At 42.0% G+C, this 14,663-nt stretch overlaps 1 protein-coding gene across 1 annotated transcript; it reads right to left on the reverse strand.

The window, feature by feature from the left end:
* Positions 1-2,846: 2,846 nt before the first annotated feature.
* On the reverse strand, positions 2,847-14,423 carry DCP5 (decapping 5). Its single transcript, XM_087388134.1, has 9 exons — positions 14,319-14,423; positions 13,719-13,938; positions 11,510-11,610; positions 11,325-11,405; positions 10,203-11,129; positions 9,795-9,848; positions 4,042-4,215; positions 3,703-3,813; positions 2,847-3,592 (listed from the first exon to the last, which is right to left on the reverse strand). The coding sequence occupies exons 2-9, from the start codon at positions 13,858-13,860 to the stop codon at positions 3,428-3,430; spliced, it is 1,755 nt and encodes a 584-aa protein (XP_087244260.1). The 5' UTR covers positions 13,861-13,938; positions 14,319-14,423; the 3' UTR covers positions 2,847-3,427.
* Between the last annotated feature and the right edge of the window lie 240 nt (positions 14,424-14,663).

A 14,663-nucleotide genomic window follows, 5' to 3' on the forward strand; every position in this document is an offset into this window, starting at 1 on the left:
TGCACCATTTTTCATACATAGTCTCACTAGTAGTGAGTGCTTGCAAAAATGTACACATTATACCTTCCACGCGGCACATACCAAATCAGCTGGAGACGAAATCTTGCAGGGATATAGTTCTAGGGTAGCCTAAGAGCCATGCAAAGTTTCATCCCCAATAGATAAGTCGACATGCCTATTTGATAATTACGTGCGCCATTTTTCATACGTAGTCATTAGTAGGGAGTGCTTGAAAAAATATACGCATTATACCTTCCACGTGGCACATATTAAATCAAATCTTGCATGTAGGTCTAAGGTAGCCTAAAATCCGTGCAAAGTTTCATCCCCAACAGATAAGTCCACATGTGTATTTGGTTAGTACGTGCACCATTTTTAACGTAGTCACTAGTAGTGAGTGCTTGCAAAAACGTATGCATTATATCTTCCATGCGACACATACGAAATCATTTGGCAATGAAATCTTGCATGGATGTATATCTAGGGTAGCGTCAGGGTTGTGCAAAGTTTCATCTCCAGTAGATAAGTCCACATGCATATTTGATTAGTACGTGCACCATTTTTAATATGTAGTCACTAGTAGTGAGTGCTTGCAAAAATGTACGCATTATACCTTCCATGTGGCACATACGAAATCATTTGGCAACAAAATCTTGCATGGATGTATATGTAGGGTAGCCTAAGGACCGTGCAGAGTTTCATCCCCAACAGATAAGTCCACATGCGTATTTGGTTAGTACGTGCACAAATTTTCTTAGTCATATTTTTAAAATGTCCTAAAGCACAAAACACAATTACAACATAACTACTAATAAATAATTTTTTATTTTACAGAAACAACAAATCCCATTGAGAAGACAACGGACATCATGTATAAAATAGAATCTAATACAATGATGTGTATGAACGTGTATAAAACCATCATAGTAAAATACAAAATATGAGTCCATGAAAATAAATTTCACTCAACAAATAGTAAGTTCATTCAAAAACTAGCAACATGATTATTCTAAATTTTTACATGATATCAAAGCACCAACTCTATGACCTTGGATAAGAGAGAGCCCTTGTCCAAAATCAACGCACTCGAGTGTGTGCAAATCAACAATCAAAGCAACACTTGACGATTGTCTACCAACAAATCACCCTAAAATATGGTGTCCAGTAGCTATGAAATTGAAAGGCCCTCGAATGGTCTGTACACATAGAGATGGTGCTTGTGAAAACCGAAGTGCAAGCGTACATTGATGGAACCTTACCATGCATACCTCGCAAGCCCAACAATGACGACTGGATAAAGCAATGGGTCACAAGTCGTTGCATTAGCCTTAAAGTGACGGGAGTTAAGTGACAATTGTGAGTTCATTAACTACCACATGGGATTAGGTGAAGTGGGTCAGGGTGGGTCGCCAACTAGCAATCCACATGTCAATTGCTTTGTTATATAGCAACAACTCCCAATCTGACTCAATTGCCGCCCAATTTTTTGTGCTCTCTGAGAATTTTATAGTTTTTGTTCAAAGTTTGTGAGCACAAATGGGTGCTATACTACATATTCTACCTACTCAAATAAAAATCACATGTAGAAAAAAAACATTCAATACCATGCCAAAATACAAAGATTGCAAACCAAGCAAAGGCTAATATTTGACAATGTGGTTTGAAAAGGAAACAATGATTCAATCACCCCAATCTACCTATTCCTAATTGGTTGCATGTGAGCATGTAACATTATCGTCATATAGGCAATTATTCAATAAGAACTTAAATGTACCAAAACTTCATTTAAAAATGGCTATATCTACAAGCTGTGCCATATTACTTTACATTGCAATACAATAGACAGTTTGACTAAAGAAAAACATGTAGGTGCAAATGGTGGTGCTAGATTGAACCTTCTTGATTGGAAAAGAGATGCTGCAAAAGGTCAATTGTTGACAAAGCAATAAACATGTCCACAACTAGTTGTTTAGTGGGATTGACCTATTAGTCATGAGCTACTATCAACGCCCAACGGTGGGTGTGGACTATAATCTCTTTCATGCAAAAGTCCACAAACCACATCTGACATGAGCAAATCACAGCAACCATGTAAGCACCTAAAGTAGTAGCCTCTTCATTGCAAACATTTGGCCAAGGTGGAGCATTGGTACTAAACAATCAGAGGTCCTACTAAGTTGCCATTACAAAGATATAAAAATTGAAGGTAATGACCCATTTCTCTTGCTTATACTCGAAGTACAACATATAAATTGGACATAATTGTCTCGTCTTAGAAGGCACTTACATAGAAGGGACCAGCAAGATTTTGAATATTGAATAGACTATAGGTGTAGGTTTCCTGTCCCTTTTCCTTGAAGTGCAATATAATACTCAAAGGGGTTGTAACGTGATCATAACTCTGCCAAACAAACCACAGGCGTGTCCCGTGCTTTTTGTGAAACTGAGTTTGTAAAGACGAAATGCAATAACAGACTTTTCAGTGTATCTGCATTGCTCAACTACGAGTGTGGTAAGGCAGACATACGAAAATTTGTCAATAAGCTCTTGCCTTTCCAACAGACTTGGCTGCAGACCTCCTAAAGCCTAGTCACATTCTTGGAAACAACCTCTCTCTCTCTCTCTTGGACACACCCTCTCTCTCTCTCTCTCTCTCTCTCCCCCCCCCCCCCCCAAAACACATGCAATCCAAGTATCCATGCTCTTTTCTTGCCAACATTAAACATCCAAATGCCATTGAAGGACTACAAATTTTGCAATGAAAGTTCCTGTAAGTTGAGGCAGCAGAAACTTGGCCAGCTCTGCCAAAACCAAGTGAAAATAACAAGAAGATTCAAATACAAAAATTAAAAAAAACTCTCATGCTCAGCATGATGTATTTTGTGCCTTCTTTTTTTGCTCGACTGTTTCTTTCATTCTATTTCACAAACCCCCCATAAAAAAGTGATTAAAATGACAGCCTCATTTGCTTTCATTTTTTTTAATTGCTCTATAGGAACAACTTGAGGATAGATCTCAAGGCTAGAAGCTATTCTGCAGGTGGACCCAGTGTACAGCTAAAGATTCCAAAAAGTTTTCAAGTCAAATCCATGTACAACCCATTAAGAGCCGCAAAGCAGGCCAGCTTTAAGGAGCGATGGAAGGTGTCCAGTGAACAGTTGCTTTCACCCTCAAATTACTTGCCATAAAAAAGGTGCAGCATTCGCCCCTTAAAACTAGAATTGCATTAGATTAACTGCAACAACCCATCTGTCCTCTCGAAAGCCCGCCCGCCCATCCCCCTCCCCCCCCAAAACAACAAGGTCAACCCTGTTGGGCAGTACGCCAACTCGAGATTGTGCCTAAATTCAAAGCAAAGAAACAGCAACACCCTCAATAAATTACCCACCAACACAAAGAAACATTTCAATGCCACATAGGCATGCAATTACATGACCCCTGGACTTCTTGAAAAACGTCCCCTGCCACCATTTCCATTTCCCCTACCTCTGCCCATTCCTTGACCACCATAATAGCTTCCTCTGAAACTACCACGATAGCCACCACGTCCTCCACGACTGCTTCGAGATCTCACAGGGAAGCTGCCAAAAGTCTGTGAAAAGTACAGCATATCAAGTTCAAGAAAACGTTTTTAATATGCAAATATAAAACATTAATAAACCATAAAAGATACAAACACAAACCAATACATTGAAGGCTAACCTCGGTATCTATTTTCCTCTGTTGTGAGAACTTGGTCCTTTCAGTCTGCCCTCCTCTGCCGAGCGCATCACATGAAATTGAGTCGAAGAAATCATCCTTGACATAAATGGGCTGGAAACAAAGAAGCAATCAGGGATTAAAAAATTAGCACAGCTCAGAAAGAAATTCTCACAAACTGATTGCGCACAAGTTCCATATCAAAACCACTCTTAATGAGATACTACTGCACTCGAATCCTAAAGACAACAGAAAAAAGCATGCAATCATTCTGATGAATTTAATTTGTCCATTTATCATAAATCATACAATTGATACTATGGAAGGAGCACAGATCATCACCACTCTAGGAAGGTCCTCCTCTTCCTGACCATCTTCAGCAGCATCCTCATCTCCTTCAGCCTTGTCTCTGGAGTCCCCTTTTCCCAATTCTCCCCAAACTTCGTCTTTGTTGAACTTCTCATTCATTGCTGTGAAATCAAAATCCTCTGTGAACTGTTTTTGTGCATGTAATGTCTGTAACACAAAAGGTGTGTGAAGTCTCTTAGTAACGGGATAGAAACTTTTTCCCACACAAAAATGAAGAGCATTGGAAAATACAAACGACCCCAAAAAAGGAAGGAAAATGAATGACTGCACTATTGATTTTGAATTTGAACATTTGACATTCGTTCTAAGGCTTTAAAAATAGCGTAGCCAAATGTAGGTGTTACTCAATACACAAAAAGGCATTTAACTCATTAGTATACGCTGATTGTTACACCACAAAATTGGCGCAGTATATATACCTAGATGAGTCCAGGAACATGCCCAAACTCATCCTCTAAAAACACAATATAGTGCAGTTTCAATCTCATAAGAGACTCATAAGGTTGAAAACCATAAACTCCATCACGCATAGCAGGGACTAGCTCCTATGACATCCCCACTGACGTCATCAGCACCCAACAATGGGTGTAGACCATAGTATAAACATATGCTCTCACACATACAAATCCACACACCCACACACACTTGAGCATCCATTTATACAAAGTCTTCGTACTGAGTTTCTGTCGGCACTCCAGAGGTGAAGGGCAGACTCAGCCATGATGAAGGCTAGCACTAAAGGAGAAGGCTAAATAAACAATTATTATTACTAGTATTACGGATAAGGCTATATCTACCAATTCGTGAGAAAGGAGATACAGGGTCTGCCGAGTCCTCTAAATAATATCCATTCCAAATGAAAAGGCAGTCCAAAATCTCTTCATTCAAGCTACAACCCCTTGTGAGGCACATGAATGGCTCATGCACAAGTAGAAGGTTGCAACACTTCTCTCACTCAAGGCATGCACACATGCACCACGCTGAGCAACAAAGCACAACTAACCAAACATGAACTCAAGTTTAATCACAATTGCATATGCATTCAACACAAACAATTCTATGCTACATTTTTGTTAGGTATGTGTTCACAAATAAGGCTTAATGGTATCCTTAGTACCAAGCTCCAATCAACATCGATTCACAATGTCTCGAAAACTTGCTCTATTGGAAAGAGTTTAATAAACCTTGAAGTAATGAAGTTAAAGAGTGGAACGCATAGTGAGGATACTTTGTAATTGGGTGATGCATAAGTGAAAAATATAATTGAGAGTGCTAAAAAGCAATATTCTAGAGTAACCCATCTAGAAAGATTTATAGGAGTGTCTAGCTTTTAGAAAAAAGCAACTATAGAGAAAGCACTCAATATTAGCACTCTTGGAACTTTGTATAAGAGCATCCCCTCTACACATTCAGTACTTATAAGTACGTGCGTACATACAATGTATTTACGTAGGTAGGTATGCACGCATGCATGTATGTATGTACGATGTATACATAAATACACTTTATCCATGTATGTTTATATTATAAGAAGCAGTGCCAAAGAGGGAACTGCAAAAGATTTCAATATAAGACAAGTAGATAGAGGAATCGATTTGACAACGCAAAGGCAATCATTAAAAGATCGCCCGAGTAATAGTGACACTTGGAGAAAGTAGAATCTCCATGATTTCTATCTTTCCAAAGTCCGAAGTCCCAATATCGAACCCAAGTGAAGAAAAGATCAGATTTATTGGGATAACACACACATATGTGTGTATGTGTGTGTATATGAGTACATATGTGCGCGTGTATGAACGTACATACATACATACACATAAATCGTACACACACACACATATATGTACGTACATATGTATGTCTCTATGTGTGTATGTACATCACTTACACACTTTGAAATTCGTACAAACGCATACATATATATGCACGCACGTGTATGTATATATGTATGTGTGTGTGTGCGTGCGTGTGTGCACGCACACACACATGTATGTGTATACATACATACATACATACATATTTATTTATTTATTTATAAGACTAGAATATATGAAATCGTACAAATTCAGTTTTGTTGTTCTAAAGACCAAAATTCCACAAAGAAAATAAAAGAGAAAACGAAAGAAAGATAAATGAGGTAACAAAAAATCTTTGAAAAACTACACACATATTATTGCGCATGCATGCGCGAGCGCACACATATACATGGTGTTGGTGGGGGGGGGGGGTATGTATGTATACACACACACGCTTTTTTTTTTGGGGTGAGTGAGGTGGAGGTTTTTTTTTATGGGGGGTTTCTCTGGGTGAAACAATCATAGAAAGATTGCCTAAGTGACATCTCGAAGTAGTGCAACTTGGAAAAGTATAATCTCCAAAGACACTATGAATTATGTCTTTCCACAAAGTCCAAAGTCCCTAGTATCGAACCCAAGAGAAAAAAAAGAGCAAACTCATGCCTCCATGGTGGGTAAATCCCACAGCTTGCCAAAGCAAGCAATAGGAAACTGGGCTTGAAGATGCTGCTACAGAAAAGGAGAGAGTCACAAGTCATAAGATGGAGCAAGGATTCCCTTTGAGCCAGACAAACAACAGGAGCAATATGACTGCATGCTAGGGATTGGCCAAACGGAATAACCCCAAGCATCACCCGCCATAGAAAAACCTATTGACGAAGAGGGAGTTGCAAGAGCGAAGCTGCTGCAATCTTTTACGCCACCACTTGGCATTACGATTCATAGACCAAATCTGATTTCCCTAATCTGAAATCCAATATGCAGGCATCAAAACCTTGTACAAGCTGGCCACTGTACTATCAGCCAACCATAATGTATGAGTGCCAAAGAGAGAGACTGTGCGTGCGCGCGCGGGCGTGTGTGTGTGTGGGATATGGCTGACAACAGGCCCTCTCCTGATATTTCCCTCGATTGAAAAAGAAGAGTCGAGACTCAAACCCTTCACTTATCCGGGCCTTCCTTGCTCTGCAAACAAATATGCAGGCTGTGTACGTGGGCTGTGTACATACATGTGCACACGCACGCATGCGCGCATAAATGTATACATGTATGTATGCAACCCAGGCATTGGGCCTACTGTCAACTATATCTGCTGACCAAGGTGGCCTCATTGGCTGCCCTAAATTGAACACAAGAAGGACAATCTGTTGCTGCCCACTTCTGCCCTAAATTGAAAACAAGGACAATGTGTTGCTGCCCACTTGGCAGCCCCACGTTGCAGACTTTCCACCTCCTCTTCACGTGCCAAGATAGCACAATGCATACCCATGCATACTCCTACTGGTATCAAGCCCCTTGCACTCCTCATATGGGGGCTAAAAGGTGGGGCATTGAAGCATAGCCATGCATACTCCTACAGGTATCAAGCCCTGTTGCATTCCTCATATGGGGGCTAACAGGTGGTGCATTGTACGGTCTGTGTACCAGCGGTGACACTTGTTTGAGTGTCATGGCAATCTTGGCACTGGTCACCAGGGGATACAAAGAACTTTGAATCTAGTCAAAAGAACCTTCTTCGGTTCTAAGCTTAATATCAAATTGTATGTTCAAAATTGTCAATGGTGCCGAGTCAATAGAGCTGAGTGCTTGAGACACAATCGTCTATTACATCTCGGTGGAGATGACTGAAAACAAATGGCAAGAGTATTTCCATGACTTTTGTGGTAGGATTACCATGACCCTCTAGTGGGCATGATGCAACTTAAGTGATCGTTGATCGGCTCACCAAATTGTCACAGTTCCAAATATTTAAGCCACTAAGCTTGCCCCCCCTGTTTGTGGAAAACTTGTTTAGCTGGTATGGCCTTACCGACTGAAATCCTTAGTGTCAAAGATGCTAGGTTTACTGGGCATTTCAAAACAGATCTGTTCACGAAATTAGACCCTCAGCTCAATATGAGTTCAAGTGATCATCCTGAATCAGATGGACAGATTAGAGGGTCAATCAAACTCTGGAAGATATGCTGGATAGCACTTTGATTCTCTTCAGCACCAAATCCTAGAATTTATATTTCAGTCCTTGTCTATATAAGGGGGAGAGAATGTTATGTCCACGTCTGGACATAACGTGGCTAGTTTTATGGAGGTCAGGTTAACCTCGGGTCAAGTAACCAAACTCTGAGATAGTTAGGGCATGACGCGCCTTTAGTACAAGAAGGGAAATCTTAGGGTTGAGACACCTAAGACACCTTATGCCCATATAAGTTTGAGCCTTAGCTCATTGGGAGTGGGTCTCCTAAGATTCCTTACCGACGTGTGCACAGATGGGGCTGCATGATATGGGACATGTAGTCTTACTTAGAAGATCACTGGTTTGAGATTTGTGTGACCCCTAGCTCAGGGGTGATTTTCGGGAGGATATAAGGGTGAGTGGTGACGGGCTATCCTACACAAGTGTGACCATCTGTTTGTGTTCTAACCTCACATGCTGGATGCCGATCATGGAGAGATGATTGCGTAATACACTAGGTTAGCTGTAGCTAACCTGCAAGGGGTGTTTCATGGTGGAATGGCATCTCATCCCGAATGTCCTCGAGTAAAGCACAACATGATTGCTGAGCATCGGTAAGCATGTCATCAATGGCAAGTTGCCACTGTCCAGTACTATTGCCCTACCGAAGTGCAGAACCTCACATTCGATCATCGATGCACAGGTTGTGTTTCGCTGTAAGTGCTTACTTGTGGCAAGATAGGGGCATGAACTCCCACTGGCCTGCCAAATGCAACCTAATGCATGAAATCCCTGTTGTATAGGCCTGCCAAATGCATCTAGAAAGATAGGCTCTTCTCCCAATGTGATGTGGACTCATTGCCTCTCCAAGCATATTAACTGGTGTGGTGAAAGGACAAACACTGCCCATGAGCACACTCAATCGAGGTACACTAGTGGGGGGACCCAAAATTGAGGGCTCCGTCTACAGACTAACTGGTGTGGTAATTCAGTGGGGTGGCCAAAAATAGAGGGCTCCATTTACAGATGGTGCAGAAAGTACGTCATCACAGCCATAGTAGTTCCCATTCTAAGGTGAGCATAAGGTTACGAACAGAAGACAATATGACAAGAGAGAGGCCGTATAGTCGTAGAAGCAACAGCGGAAGCGAAGGTCAACGACTCAACAAAAGGCACGAGTGGCAGCAAATTGTCAGAAGACCGTAGCAGCGGGTTGTACACATGTTGTGTAGATGCCCCGGCTAAAGGGGAAGCAAGGGAAAGCAAAAGCTAGAAAAAAGGGAAACTGGGCACAGGGCCAGAGGAAAGGGCTCCGATACCGCTGAAAGGGGCAGAATAGCGGAAAGGAGTGAGAGGAAGGGGAAGATAGCAGAAGGAAGGGATGAGTAAGGGAAGCGAGAGCGAGAGAGAGAGAGAGAGAGAGAGAGAGGTCTAACACAGAAGGAAGCCGTAGATTAGGATGGGGAATGTCACACTGAAAACGTAGTACAAGTAGAGGAGAAAACTTGAAGCCAAATGGTAAACACAAAATTGAAATACAAAAGTTTTACCTATTTAACAAGAGAAGTCACAACAGACATTCCCAGACACCCATTTGCTACCATGGGGGGAGCATGGGGGGAGGAAAACTACACCTGTATGCCCTTGTGCATGGAGAGGGGTTAGAACTGAACGAAGAAAAATAGTATAGGTAATGTCCTGGAATGACTCAACCATGGCTTACAACAACTGCAGTCATTATGGGAGAAACAAGAGCATACCCCAATGCCTCTGTCTCGCCCTCTTCCTCTCCGCATATAAGTGGTACCATTTGCCTGCCAAAGCATTTAAGAATGTTGGATAAACATACCTCAAACTATTAAAAAAAGAAATAGATCTATATACCTTTGTATGACTAGAATATATCCAAACGTACAAATTTAGATTTTTGTTATTCTAAAGTTCAATAATCTCTTTCTAAAATCCAATAAATCAAATAAACAAAACTGCCAGTTCATAAGCACATGGCAAGATTCATTCACATGATGTATAACCCTCTAGTGAAGAAAGGAACAAAATTGAAGCAAGGATAGAGGCAAAAAGCATTAACAACCTTCAGAACAAAGCAAACTATCACAAGTGCTTCAGCAGTTGACCGTGAAGTTCATGAACCTAAAAAAGAATTGCACCTGATTTCCTTGCTTATAATGCGGTGGATTTCCTGACAAGGTTGGCAATGTCGGCAATGGCAACAGCGGTTGGTTCACTGCTTTCTGTGGTTGAGAGGGGGGTGGTGTTGAAATTAATGGGGCTGCTGTTGTGGATGGCTCTGTTGATCTCTGCTCTGAGATAGAAGACTGAGATGTAGCAACCAACGTTTTCACTGGATCCAAGAGTGCCCCTGGCTGCAGCAGCTGCCCAGGTGCCAGCAGAGTTGTGGGCAGAGGAGCAGGTGGCAGGTGAACTGTTGTACTCTGTCCTGGAAAAGAGCCAACAGATTGGGAGCTTGGAAAAGGTGGACCCACAATTCTTTCAGCCAATTTACCCGCAGTTGCTGTGCCAGAAATCTTCTCCTCTACTGAGGATGTCAAATTTGTGTCGGCCAATAATACTGCTGAAGTAAGAGCAGGTGATGCAATGCTAGATGTCTCGATATCTGATGAAACTGAAGCAGTTACCAAGGAGTCTTTTGAACTTATAACAGGAACATTAGGCTGCTGCAAAGGTGCCAGTAGATTTGCAGCAGGTGCAGGTATTGCCATTGGCAGAGTTGTAGCTGCAGATGGTTGTTGCTGTGGCATAGTAGGCACTTGTGGCAGGTACGTTCCAGGTAACGTCGGTGCTCCTGGAAATGGCATTGGTAACTGCTGTGGCAAATGAGAAATACCACTCGGAGGCCTGTAATACCCCTGCCAGTACATTGGCATAGCCAAGCTCCCATTGGCACCAGGGGGTGCAGGTGGTAAAGCCCATGATCCTAAACCTGCACCAGGCGGATACATAGATGGCATATTGCTCCGATAAGGATATGGACCTGGATTAACCCCATCAGGGAGAGCTCCAGCTCCGGAAGGTACAAATGATGAGGCCATCGATGTCGGCTGAGAAAATTGAGACTGAATGAAAATTTAAGGGAAAAAGCAGAAAAGTAAGTCAATAGAAATGATAGTACTGTACATACACCTCCACAAGATACTGCAGACTAACGATCTGAGGACTTCTTGACAGTAATAGGAGAATTCAGTTTACTGACTACCACTGCTCTCCTCAAACTAATGTTTTGAGTAATTTCAAGGAGTTAAATGAAGAACCTGCAAAGAGATGATTGCTGGATCATGGTGTGGTTGGATCTGAGATGGCTGTATCGGTGGGGAGGACTTCACCTGTAAATCCTGTATGACAAACATGTATCAGTTTTTCATGCTCACAACATCATTTTAATCTGTGGAAAGAAAGGCGCACTGCCAACATTGTGACTTGAAATGACAAAACTTACTTTGATATCACTCCCACGGAAAATAATGTAATCATAAATTTTGTCACTAGCAGGAATTTGAGGGCCATCCTTCTTCCTCCCTTCTGTTCCAAATGACCTCACTGCAGAATAAAATCATTCTAGAATGTCACAACACAGACATATACATATATGTAAATTTACTCAAAAATGCAACCTCTCTCTCCCTCTCTCTCTCTCTCTCTCTCTCTCTCTCTCTCTAGATAGAGAGAGAGACACACACACACATACACACAATAAAGTCAGACGCTGCCGATGTACAGACATGCATGTTTATATCTATGCATGCAAGCATGTACATACGTTGAATTCAAGAATATGCAACAGGTGCAGCTTTAATATCATGAGTCACCCACAAAGTTAAAATACATTATTCCATCACGCATACCAAAGACTAGATAGTAGACATCCCATAGGCATCATCCACGCCCACAGGTGGAGCCAAACTATAAGCATATGTATCACACATTAAACATGCCCACCCACATACGCACGCAAGCATCCATTTATATAAAGTTTTTAATATTAAGTTACTGTAAGCACTTTGAAAGTAAAGGAAGACTCAGCCGTGATAAAGGCTAGCACTAAAGGAGAAGGCTATTCAAAAAAGTACATCACATCCCCCCCCGTCCCGCCCCCCCCCCCCTCTCTCTCTCTCTCTCTCTCTCTGTGTCTCTCTCTGGGTGTCCTCTAGAAATCGTTAATACTAAAGGAGAAGGCTAATGAAAAGTCGTTCAAGTTTCATCTAAGGTACAATTACATGTGAACATGAGTATACCTTTTTAAGACTAGAATAAGTCCAATCATACAAATTGCGTGTGAACATGAGTATTTCATTTTAGTCTCTTATATCAAGCAAAGAAGCTTACACAAGGTAGCTGATACGGCAACGCACAACTACAAATACAGCATGCAGCAACTTGGATGAAAACTCGCAGGAAGGAATTTAACACGTCCACTAATATAGTAGAAAACATACATATGGATTATTCAGGAACATGCACAAACTCATACTTGAAAAACAAAACAAACAGTGCGGTTTAATGTCAAGACAATCACCCACAAGATACCACAAACTCCATCGCATACAGTAGGGAGTAGCTGCTATGGCATTCCCACTAACATCATCAACCTCCCAACAGTATAAGCATACGCTCTCACATTTCAACACATCCACACACACACAATCATCCACTGATACACAGGTCCTTCTGTCATTGCTGATTGCTACTATATATCCAATGTTATACTAGAAAAAAGTGCCGAAATTCCAATGTCAATGCACTGATGCAGACAGTACTATAATTGATGATAACAGTTAACCTTTCTGTATCCCTCATCTTTTCTGTATCCTCATCTTGAGTTGACCGGCATCAAAAAATTATTTGGTTGCCCGGCAAACTAACAGAAAATGCAGTGGCTTTTAACCCTGTGTACAGATTATCTGGGCATTTTGTGTTGCTATGAATTGCTATAACAGATTGAAGGCATCTCGATGAGTACTATGTCCTACGGTGCTATACAAGGATCACAATTTCCCCCAGGGCAGAACCAAAAAACCCAAATTGCAGGGAAAACTGATTTAGTATTTCATCAAGCTTTTCCATGTCATTAAAAACAATAGTCTCAAGTATGCATGGACGGTGGGAGATACATAGTGAGTCACCTTATTCCCTTAACATTCCCCATTTCAATGCAGCGTGTCCATGAGATGACCCTCTTGGTAGTACTAATTAAAAAAATGAAGTACCGAACAAACCACTTGGCACCAAATCTACAGCAGCAGGTAGCATAGTGGCTTAAGCAGGCAAAGATTGCAAATCAGTGCACTTTACTGCAACTTAAAACGGTCATCACACGAGGATATGAGGCTTCAACTACACCAAGGACAAGGTACGACAATCATGGGCCAATCCACAGTTTTAAACCCCAAGGGAATATGTGTGTGTGTGTGTGTGTGTGAGAGAGAGAAAGAAAACAAGGAAAAACCGGGGAAGGCATAAAGAGACACATTTCTCAATGATAAGAACGTGATGAAAAATATGATGCCGGCAATTCTGACAGTTACACCAAGCAAAAAAAATCTTCATAATCTGCGAGACTAGGAATAAGAAATAATCCTACAGTAGCTAAGGGGGGAACCCTTCGCGAGGAAGAATCCTTGCTGAAAAACGAGAGGATGAAGCGTTACCATCTTGTAATGCAATGTTTGACTTCTCTGTGTCGACTGTGTAGAGGATTCCCTCGTAGCGTATTTCGCTTTTGGACGTGAGACTGATAAGGCTCCCAATGTAAGAGTCGGCTGGACCGCCACCGCCACTGCCGTCACCCATGGAAAAAGGGATGGGTGACCAGACTATGCTTCCAAAATATTGATAGTGTAGCAACCCGCTTGTGCTCTCCTCTTGCTCCTGCAGCAAATCACAAAATGCTTCTCTCTACTCTGTAGAAAAATCATTCCTAGGATGCACCTCATCCCAACTCACGTCTCGGGCTTCATCTGTGCTCAGGTGCGGGAAAACGACCTAAAGAGCGGACCTCGATATCCACCCGTTGAAAACGAAGGGAAGGACCCTAGAAAGGGTATGGCCGAAGCGAATTCAGGCAAATTAGACTGGCAGGAGACTGGATCTTCTGTTTGGGAGCTCTTCCCCTCTCTCTCGGTCACTCACCCTACGTCCTTCTCACGAAATTGTGGAAGATGAAGGATGAAGCTAGGGGAAGCTCACAAACAGGTGCGATAAGAAGGCGAGAGAGGGCCAATCGGCAAGGGATGAGCTCGCTAACGCACCGTCCAATTTCTGCCGAAATTCCACAGAGGCAGAAGAGCGAAGACGACAACGATGATGATGATCCTGAACTTCAGAAAACATACGCAGAAACACGGCTGAGGAAAAAGGCGTTGATGATTGATTGATGGGACACAACAAATCTCTTTATAATGAAAACCCCCAAACTTAATCGCGCACATGTGTAGGCCCCAAGACAGATTGCTAAATCACATTCTCATCATGCAATGGAAAGGCCCTCGGGTCGACCTTTCCCCGCCTCCGCACTTGGCACTCACACACGATTGAAGAGGCCCCACAGCTGGCCTAGAGTGGACTGCTGGAAGGAGAAATCCTGCACAAAAGCT

Source organism: Dipteris shenzhenensis, chromosome 17 (assembly GCF_047967505.1).
Source record: "Dipteris shenzhenensis isolate YYH24624 ecotype China chromosome 17, Dip_SZ_1.0, whole genome shotgun sequence".
NCBI classification, from domain to species: domain Eukaryota; kingdom Viridiplantae; phylum Streptophyta; class Polypodiopsida; order Gleicheniales; family Dipteridaceae; genus Dipteris; species Dipteris shenzhenensis.

Excerpts from the sequence above, each read along its gene's own strand:
- DCP5 (XM_087388134.1), bottom strand. The coding sequence starts at position 13,860 with ATGGGTGACGGCAGTGGCGGTGGCGGTCCAGCCGACTCTTACATTGGG. Across the intron at positions 11,611-13,718 it reads AAACATTGCATTACAAGATG|TGAGGTCATTTGGAACAGAA; the intron begins GTAACGCTTCAT and ends TTTATTCTGCAG. Across the intron at positions 11,406-11,509 it reads TCCGTGGGAGTGATATCAAA|GATTTACAGGTGAAGTCCTC; the intron begins GTAAGTTTTGTC and ends TTTGTCATACAG.